At 38.3% G+C, this 10,480-nt stretch overlaps 2 protein-coding genes across 3 annotated transcripts in view; both read right to left on the reverse strand.

Annotated features, from left to right (window-relative positions):
- Positions 1-6,963, reverse strand: part of LOC101699762 (cytochrome P450 3A9) — a 48,615-nt gene extending 41,652 nt beyond the window's left edge. The window contains exons 1-4 of the mRNA XM_004840239.4: positions 6,783-6,963; positions 3,953-4,046; positions 2,062-2,114; positions 1,546-1,645 (exon numbers count right to left, since the gene is read on the reverse strand). Coding sequence (XP_004840296.2) covers positions 1,546-1,645; positions 2,062-2,114; positions 3,953-4,046; positions 6,783-6,853 — 318 coding nt within the window. The 5' untranslated portion in view covers positions 6,854-6,963. The remainder of the gene's footprint in view (positions 1-1,545; positions 1,646-2,061; positions 2,115-3,952; positions 4,047-6,782) is intronic.
- Positions 6,964-7,139: 176 nt separating this feature from the next.
- Positions 7,140-10,480, reverse strand: part of LOC147822658 (uncharacterized) — a 133,891-nt gene continuing 130,550 nt past the window's right edge. The window contains exons 2-4 of one of the 2 annotated variants that reach the window (XR_015445270.1): positions 10,428-10,479; positions 10,103-10,274; positions 7,140-7,797 (exon numbers count right to left, since the gene is read on the reverse strand). Coding sequence is in view for 1 of the 2 variants with exons in the window: in XM_087195805.1 (XP_087051931.1) it covers positions 7,709-7,797; positions 10,428-10,479 (141 nt within the window). In the remaining variant the exon portion in view is untranslated. The remainder of the gene's footprint in view (positions 7,798-10,102; positions 10,275-10,427; position 10,480) is intronic. The other variant, XM_087195805.1, reaches the window with a different exon arrangement.

Below are 10,480 nucleotides of genomic sequence, written 5' to 3' on the forward strand. Positions count from 1 at the left end.
GAAGGCTACAGGGAGTCTAAATTTCATCAGTACATAAAGAATGCAAGTAGCACATTGAATTTCATATCTACATTTAATACAATAAACAAAAATTGAATACAGATAGGGATTCTATAGAAATTCTCACAGGCCATCAGCTTCAGCTAAAATTGGGTAAAATCAGGAAGCTTAAAGATTGTATCCTTCCTAATAACCATTCTAACCACTCTTATTCAGCATCACAGTCAAACTGCCAGTTCAACTATTGCAATGAGGCAAGAAAAAAAAGTTAGAGGGTTTGGAGAGGAAAAACTTTTCTAAGATAGAATTGAAGATAGAAAATCTCATTTAATACACAAAAACCTCTGGAACTTATGTGTTCATCAAGGTTTCAGGATTCAAAGTTAACACACAAAAACAAGGTGCATTTCTAAGATGAATTGGGAGTATGTGAATATACATTAAAACACATTTCTATTATTTATCAGTTGAAAGAAAATGAGATACTTTGGGTATGATCCTAGCAAAGCATGTACAGACCTGGGTGTTGATGCAAGGAATCAAGATAAATGAGTTTTTCCAAAGTTACCTATTAGCAGAATTCAACTCATCAAAATATTGGCAAGTTTCCATGTAGACATAGACATGTGTATTCTGAATGTGTATGGCAAGGCAAAGAAAGAAGAATAGGTGAAAATGGTCAGAAAAATATAAAATAAGATGGGAAGAATCATTCTGCATTATGTTGACTCTGTATATAGTTACAATAATAATGGCTCTGGAACAGGAGAAGGAAGAGACACAGTGCTTAATTGGGATATAATTGAAAGTGAGAAATAGCTCTTCACACATAGTCCCAAGTGATTTTTTACAGTGGTGCAAAAGTGATTCAGTAGAAGGAGAGCAACCTTCCCAAGAGAGTGTTGGAAAATTGTGATACACCTGGGCCTAAAAGAGAAGAGAAGAAACTTGACTTTAACCTCATACATTATAAAATAGTTAACACTAACTAGATCACATGCTTAAAGGTAAAGCATGTAACTACGTAACATTTAGGACATAAAAACAATAGCACAGAAGGTAAAGAATTTATAGAAATGCCAACAAAAGCACAACCAGAAAAGGAAAAAATAAATGCACTGTCCTCCTGCAAAGGCTGAAAATGGCTGTGAAAAAATCTCGTTAAGAGGAAAGGCAAGCTACATGTCATAATTCTAATGGACCAGCAGAGAGCCTCATGGACAAGAAACAGTTCTCTATGTTGACTGCATTGATGGTTACACAAATGTTCACGTGATGAATTTGAATAGAATTACACACAGACATACACACCCAATGAGAGCACAAGAAACTGGAAATGTAGATTGTATCATTTCCTATTATGATAGTTACAAGTTCATGCTTAATTTGTACATATGCAAGACCTTGCCATCAGGTAAAACAAGATGAAGGGTACATGGAAACTCCTGGTTTATTCTTTTTGGCAATGCTTGTGAATTTACAATTTTTTCATGATAAATTTAAGTTAATAAGTAAATATTAAAATGCTTAAAAACAGATGCCTACCCGCCTGTTTGTGAAAACAGAATAACATTCTTTCACCAGCACTGTTTTTACAATATCAGGATCTGTGATAGCTAATATAGGCTGTCGACCGTCATAAAATCTGTGGCAGGAAAAAAGAATTTATTAACCTTTACTTTCAGAATTAAACTAAAAGGAAATCAATATAGAAAACATACCATGCATTTGTAAGCATACAATATTAAGGTCTTAAATAATGCATTTAAAGGGGACTAAAGAAAGGAAAATGGGGACTCGAAGACTGACCAAACCACGGACAGAAAGTAAAGCTAATAGTCCCTGGGCCATCAAAGCCTGGAAAAAAATCATAACATGCAGTCTTCTCAATCTAATTCAGACTGTGGACTTCAGCTCCTGTGATGTATTGGAGCCTTGGCCAGACGCGCCTCCAAAATCTTATAATAGTTACATCCCAAGAGCTCTGGGCTGACACTGTCTTCAGGCAGTAGGTACTTCACCCTAACATGATAACCAAATGCAAGTTTTCAGCATACTCACCCCCACATTTTTCCATACTTTTTAAAACATTTTGTGTCAAAATCCCAGATACCCTGGGAAGAGAAGAAACATCAAAGTCCATTATTGTGCTAAATGTACTGACCACATCTCTAATAGACACAAATGACTAGAATCCCATGAATACAGGCTTAATATCCCTCACTGGCAGTTGGAGAGAAGATCTTATTCAGAGATATCTGAAGGAAAAGAATATTGTCTTGTCATCAATACTAAGGAATTCCTTCTCTTTTAGCAGTGTCTGTTCTTGTTCTCCTTGTGATGTCTCTGAAATCCTGGAACCTCGGCATTATTTCCTCTGTGGGCATGAGTGGAAACCAAAGCTGAGGAAAGTGAGTTTCCCAGGCGCAAGCAAGCTCTTTCCCTTCCTCATTCAGCATCCTTTTCATTAATCTTATAAACTCTCTTTGGAATTCTAGCTTATTTAGGATTTTGAAAATTTGAGAGATGCAAATTAAAACAAAGCTGAGATTCCATCTCACTCCAGAAAGAATGGCTTTTATCAAAAAAATCAACCAACAAAATGCTGGCGGGGTGTGGAGGAACCCTTCTCCACTGTCAGTGGGAGTGTAGACTGGTGCAACCACTGTGGAAATCAGTGTGGAGATTCTTCAAAAAACTAGGATTAGAAGTCCCTTTTTGATCTAGCTATTCCCCTTCTAGGTATCTTTCCAAAAGAAGTAAAAGCATCATACCACAGCAATATATCTCTACCCATGTTTATAGCAGCACAGATTGTAATAGCTAAATCTTGGAAACAACCCAAATGCCCATCAACTGATGAATGGATACAAAAGATGGTGTTTTTTTCATATAATGGTGTACTATTCAGCGATAAAGAAGGATAAACTTGAGACATTTCTAGGTAAATGGGTGCACCTTGAAACCATATTCTTAAGTGAAACAAATCAAACACACGTGTGTAAGTATTGGATTGTTTCTCTGGTGTGAGAAACCAAAAGTGTAAATAAGGACCAAAATCTACAATAGATAGTGTGAAATAGGAAGAAATTGTTCAAAATTACATCGTATGGGATTCTTTGTTAATAATTAAAATGTTTTGTGCAAAAAATATATTGTGTTATTAGGAAATGAGTTGAAAGATAGATTAGTAAATGAAAATATATTCTTTTAAGATCAAGATACCCAGTGTATTTACCATTGTTATTCTCTAATTATATTTGTTTTGAAAAATTATTTTTCATAGAATAGCTTTTATATTTTCTTTATTAATATCTACTTATATTACATTAAAATAAAAATAAAAAATAAACTCCTTCTCCCCCCCAAAAGCACTAGTGACATCTGTCATTAAGCAAATTTATGTCTCAGTCATGTTGCTGAGTGAAAACATGAGTTAATGAAGACAAAGTAGACTCCTTCTAGTACTTCCATTCAATACAGAAATTTGGGGAGATTCCACTTCTATATCTAGGCACAAAAAATTAAACACAAGCTCTGAGTTTTTACCTCTGAATATTACAAGCAAATATTCCTTTTTCTAGTTTCAGTTGCGATGTTTTAACTATGCAAAAAAAAAAATTCCTGAGGTCTTTCTGTACCTTTCTGGAATCTGCATGGGGCAGAAAGAAAATCCCTCTTTGACACTCACAAAGTCTTATTATATACTCCTCAACACAAAGTACTGATGTGCAAGACAGCTGAGTAGATCAATCCAGGGAAACTTGGGCTCCAAAGAGTTACAATCAGAGTCCCAGGAAAAAGCTGGCCATGCTCTAAGTCAAGCCCACACAACCCTCCCTAAAAATTGAGTATGTCAGAATTTTGTGCTAAGGACCAGAATTTTTACTAATGGAACCAAGCTGGTCTTCACAATCATAAAAAATAAAAGAGGGAAACAAATAATACTCACCTTGCGGGAAGTCAGCATATTTCCAAAAAAGGGAAGAGGTTTTGGCCCAGGAATTCCCAACTTCTTAAAAAGGCCATGTGAAGAGGTCCCGTATCTACAAGGTGATAGAGAAAGCCAGGTACAGGGACTGTGACTGTATAAACATAAGTCACTAGTCACTGACTCAGGAACTGGAGGTCAAGCCAGGAGGATAACATGTAATAAATAATAACATAATTAAACAGCTATAATTACAGTTGCTCATTACCTTTTCTCTCACATTCCCTGAAAAATCCCCCAAATCAGAAAGATTAGCTAAAAGCAGCTGAGACTCCTAGGCTCCCAGTGTAAGTGTGAAAAAACCCCAAAAACTTGAGTTTGAGTGTTCCTGAGAGATTCAGGCTAGAACTTTTCAATGTCACTTCACTCAATTGAGTTGACTTAGGAGGCAGATGTGATGCCAACACATCTACTCTCTAGTAACTTCCAGCAGGGGTCAGTACACCTGCATATCTCTAGGAGTTCTGCCTTGAGTAGAGAGGAGGGGAATGTTCTCCTGCTTGCTTCTAACTCCTACCTGGATATGTTTCATTGCATCACTGGTTCACACTCTCCTTTACAATGAGAGGTTAAGGTAACTTGGCAGTCAGATATATAAAGAAACATGTAAGGTAAAACAAACTGCTACACAGGTATATTTAAAAACATGTAGTCTATGTCATGCACATAGATGTTTACACATTTGATTTATATTCTTGGCATTATTCTAAAAAGATGAGGTCATTTTAAGCAGGCCTCCAGTCACAAACACTGTGCCCAACAGCTCTATTTTAAATTTCTGAAGGAACATGATGTACAAGGGATGATCAAAATATACAGTGAATATTTAAATTTTTTTTTTTAAAAAAAGGTTTTACATTAAAAGACACTTTGGAATGGTCACGGGACTTTTGTGAATAAGGAGGGGAAGAGCGGTTGAAGAGAGGAAAGGAAAATGGGAAAAAAAAGAATCTAGATATACCATGCACAGGTACAAATTCCCTATGATGAATGTGATCATTATGTATATCTAAATTGTAGCAATAAAATTTTAAAAAACAAGGAAAAGACATATTGTCATTAAGCTCCTTCAAAATACCTCTTTACCTTTGAGCCCACTTATCCAAATGTTCTTGCCACTTTCTTAAGCATTTCTGGAGTTCTCTTTCATGCATGTTTTTAGTTGTGGTCTCATAGCTTCCTTGATATCCTGAATTTATTAAAAATGCTTACGTTTCATTGTCATTTTAACTTTAGGGAAAAGTTAGAAAAGGCACAGTGTCAGACTAGGTGAATACGGTGGTTGTGGACACAGTGAATGTTTTTCTTTGACAGAAATTGCCATTAATATTTTGAATTGATTCAGGACATTGAGGCAGCCATAAAAAGATACATAAAAAGAGGACTTCCAAAACTGCTTCAAAAAGTGTCACAAATAATGGACTAAGTGAATTTGAAATGACAGGGAGTATTTTGAGGAGGATTACTTTACATTTTTAACTGTTCTTCATATTCTAAAATCAAATCTTGTACTTATCTCAAAGAAATTTTAGTATTGAGTAGAACGCTATGACAAAAATTTAATTAATTGTAAACAATTATTGTTTGGAAAATATATTGCCCTCAACTTCTAACTTTCTCTTCAAACATTCACGCTAGATTTCTATTTTCTATTTTCACATCATCATGAATATCTACTGTTTATAAATGTAAAATTGAGGTAGAAATCAAATGTGACACGAGTGGAGCTTCTACCCATATTCCAAACTAACACTATTACCCACCTGCTCTATGTTTCATGGATCTCACCATGGACAGGAACTTCTGTATAAGATAGCTTTGATTCATACCTTGTACTAGACTTTACAAGGAAAAAAAATATATATTTTTGGTTCTGGGGAAAGAATTTGGGACCTTTGGCTTTTAAGGAAGATGGCAGCAAAACTGAGATAAATCCCTGGCTAGGAAAAATATTTTTAATCCAAGTTGGCTTGGGGACTCTTGCATTTTGAGGCTGTCAGTAGATTTTTATATTAGGGAAGAATTATATCTCTGCCCTGATACTAAGATTCCAGGGACAGGAAGGAAAAGATAGAGGAAAGAAATAAAAGTTCAAAAATATCTGGCAGTTCTTTTCTGCTCAGAAGAATCATTTTCAGTTAAAGAGTCCTGCATATTGCCTAGTAGGGGAATTGAGTAGTAGGAGGAAGGGGATTACTATGGAAGGGTAACAGGAGAGAGGCAAGAATGTCATCTGAAGCTGTCATAAGGTCCAGGGTGATCTTGGAGAATTGTGTAAGTGGTGCTCAGGGGTGGGTACAAAAGGTACAGGAACAGCCTAGGTCAATAAGGGGCTATCTCCCTGCACATGCCTGAACAGACAGAGATCAAAAAGATAATGGCACAAAGATTTATGAAGAAATCTCTTATCTCAGAATCCTGAGAGGTTGTGTAAGGGTGCATCCCACTGCACACGGTGACCAGTGACATGTAGTCTGCCTTTGCTAAATTCTGGTTGAATAGTCTAGGCCCAAATTGTGACTCAATTAGATCATTCTCCAAGGCAAGTGATGTCACTAAACCTTCCCAGCCATAAAAATCGGGAGTTTGATAGGAGATGAGTGGTATTAATCCCTTCAAAGGATCTGCATAAGATCAGCAATCACTCCTTAGGTTTCGGTAACATCCAACTCTTAACCAACTGCCCCATCATTTTTACTTCTGACCTTCAAAACCGATAGGAGAAAGACCCTGATTTGTAACCCAAGCAAGTCCTAGGTCACAGAGGCGAGGAGCCTGAACAGTTACTCACAGATAGAGGAGCACCAGGCAGGTAGCCAGGAGAACCCAGGTTTCCATGGAATAGTTTGTGATCAGGTCCATTACCAGTTTCCTTTAACAACGATCTCTTATGAGTTTTCCTTCCAGTGGATTGTGCAGCACTTTGTGGGGCTGTGCTTCCAGGGCTCCCCTTCCCTGCCCAGTTGTGATTCAGTGAGACTCTTCACAAAGGTTTATGTGGGGAAGGAGGTGGGGCTGGATGTGCAGCCAAGTGGCAGGGCCATGTGTGCTCCACCTGTTACACAGTCCAGTGCTTCTCCACCTTAGCAATTGGCTGAGTCACGAGCATGCTTGTTTTGGTCTCTGAGCCATATTTTGTGGAAAATCAATAAAAGCTCAATCTTATCATTAGTTCCAAAGATCATTGCCTTTTATCAGAAGTCACTGGCATTGCTTCACCTGTACCCTGCCCTTTTATCCAGGGCTGCCCTTGTGCTGAAATACTTGAGATCCACAAAGTAAACATATACTTATTTATTTGTCCAATTTCATTTGCCTAAAATCCCCTGTGCCCACGGAAGATTCTTATTCATCCTTCAAAATTCAGCAATCCAGGCAAAAATTCATCTTACACAGTCTTTCCTTCCTGGGCTGCCTAACCTCCCCAGAGAGAAGCACTTCCTCCTGTGAGCAAGTTCTGCTATTTGCAGCACAGAACTTTATTGTTATATCCAGTTTTCAACAATATAGTTTGTTTCCATAGTTGTTTGCCCTTACAAGATCATGAGTTTCTCCAGGGCACAGTGAGGATATTATTCATTATTATGCTCCTAGGCCTTCAAGAGTACTTTACAAAGAGTTGGGCTCTAGACAGTTTGTTTGAGTTAGGAGAGATTGTTGGGCTTCTGCATGGCCTTTCTCTGTGGGTCTGTGGTGACCACTCAGTCTTCTTCTATGTTAATAGAGCAGGAGGAGTTGCCTATATGTCAGCTGCGTTCCTGGCACATTCAGGCTGGGCTGCAAGGATTCTTCCTCCAACAGGGTTCCTAAGGAGAGACAAGACATGAAAAAGATGGAGCTGATGGCTGCACTACTGAGCAGTATCAATTCAGGCTGCTGCAAGTGCAGCTCTTCAGAGTTTGGCAGTAGACAAGTTACACATCACTTTCTCAGAAAAGCCTGTGTGTCAATGATCAATCGGTATGAAAGGACGGAAGAGAGAAGCAGCTTGTATGGAAGGCAGACCCCAAACACATTAACCACAAATATTATGGCCACTGTTTCTACAGACAGCACACTTGATATACAAGATTTCAAAAAATATGACTGCAAGTTTTTTTTTTTCCTTCTGAGCCAGTGGGTGTCCGAGCAGATGGCTCCCTGCTTTTAGATAAATGAGTGATCATTCAGTAAGTGAAGAGCAGGCCCCCAGAGGTGATTTAGGAGGAGGCTTATAAGAGCAATCATTGTAACTAGTAAGCTCCCTACCATTTGCATATTATAGCACCTCATTTTCTGGACTCAGAGCCCTGTTATTTATCTACTTACCTTAGAAATAGAAGATTAGAACTACTCTGTCATTTCTATGCCTGGTGCCTTTTTGTGGTAGCATTCTGAGTATGAGGAGGTATACAAAGCTGGCATGCAAAGGCAGACAGTCGAATGAATGCCTGCACTTGGGGTTCTCTTTGGAGACTGACCTCCCATATATTGAGAATTGTATCTGATTCCAGGAAGGAGCAAATGCACTTTGTGTCCTGCACCTCCATTCACTTCAATGGGGCCAAAAGCACCTGGCGAATACCTTTCCATTATAGATTCAGTTCAAACAGCAAAACCATTGTGGGAAGGGAGTGTGGCTTCTAACCTAGAGTTGTTATTAGGGAAACATTTGGAACTCTCCAAGATCTTTCTCTGCCACAGAACTACCCTGTCATTTCTCTGCCAGGTGCCCCTTTGTGGTGGGAGTCTGAAAAGTGGGGAAATGTCCAAATCTGTAATGCAGAGAGGCAGACAGTTCAACAAATGTGTGCACATGGGGTTCTCTTTGGGGACTTACCTCCCATGTATTGAGACTGGTATCTGCTTCCAGTGAGGAGCAAATGCACTTTATGTCCTTCACCTCCATTCATTTCAGTGGTAACGAATACACCTAGGGAAATCCTTCAAGTGCTATCTTAGCTTCAAACAGCAGAACAATTCTCTGAAGACAGTGAGGCTTCTAACCTACAGTTCTTCTTGTTTTAATTTTAAATTTTTCTGTGTTTAATATTATACATATTTAATACAATGGATTCAAAGAGATGAATGTAAACAATTTCCTCAACTTCTATTTCTTGTTTTTGTGAACCTGATTCAATTTCCTTGAGGTCTTTCTTGGATTCCATTTTTTTTCATAAATTCTTTTATTGGTACATTTTAGGTATACAACACAATTACATTTCTCATTGGTAACTTGTATCTTTACATGATGCATCTTGGTTCTTATTTTTTCCCCATTCCTAGCCCTCCCTTCACCCCTGCCACCCTTCCCTATTTACAAAGTCTTTATTTCCATTTTTTCCATTTCTCATCATTTTTCCTTTCCCTTCTTTCCTTTCCCCTGCCCGTCCCACTACCCCTACCCCTTTGGATGTTTTCTTCCTATTTTGCATTATCGATTATTCATTCTAATCATTGGTACATTTTAGGTATACAATATAATGACATTCATCATTGGGAATTTGCACCTTTACATAATCTCTCTTGATTCTTATCTTACTCAACCATAAAAAATGAGAAATTAGAGACGTTTGTAGCTAAGTGGATGCACATTGAGGTGATACTCTTAAGTGAAATAAATAGGACACACATGTATAAATACCGAACAGTTTCTCTGGTGTGAGAAACTGAAAGTGTAAATAAAGATCAAAATATATAATAGGTAATGTGAAATAGGAAGAAAAGGGGCAAAGGGGAAGGAAGTGTGAGGGGTAGGGGAAAGGAAAGACAAGAATGGAACTAATTTGAGAAAATGGAAAAATGGGAACAAAATCTTTGTAAATAGGGAGGAATGGAGGAGTTGAAGGGAGGGCAGGGGAAGGGGGAAAAATAATAACCTAGAGTTCTTATTAGGGAATTATTTGGAACTCTCCAAGATCTTTCTCTGCCACGGAACTACCGGGTCATTTCTTTGCCCAGTGCCCCTTTACAGCGGCAATGTGAAAAGTGGGGAATGTTATCCCTTTTGGGCACCAGGTTTCATAGAAGAGAGGTTTTCCAGATTGGGCTGGGTGTGGCTTTAGGATGATTCAAAGTAGCATGCAGCCTAGATCTCTCACAAGCTCAGTTCACAATACCGTTCATGCTCACATGAAAATCCAATACTGCCACTGATCTGACAGAATGTAGAGCTCAGATGGTGCTGTAAGCGATATGGAGCAAATGTAAATATAGAGGAGCTTCTCTTACTGACTTTGCACCTATGCAGGTTCCAAACAGGTCACAGATCTTTACTACTCCATGCCCCAGGGGTTCAGGATACCTGGATTTAATGACAATCAAAAGCTCAACATCCTTAACATAACAGAAATAGAAGTTTAATCTGAGAAAGTGCATTTCTTTTTCTCTTCCTTCTTTCTCACCCCCAGACCTTTTGTAGAAAATGATACTCACCCTTCTCCAGCACTTCCCTTACCTTTTTGGGCTGAAGACTCTGCCAGACACCACCAGGGCTGCCAGACACTGCCC

Source organism: Heterocephalus glaber, unplaced genomic scaffold (assembly GCF_053883595.1).
Source record: "Heterocephalus glaber isolate CG9 unplaced genomic scaffold, H.glaber_assembly_v1.0 deba00001610, whole genome shotgun sequence".
Taxonomy (NCBI): domain Eukaryota; kingdom Metazoa; phylum Chordata; class Mammalia; order Rodentia; family Bathyergidae; genus Heterocephalus; species Heterocephalus glaber.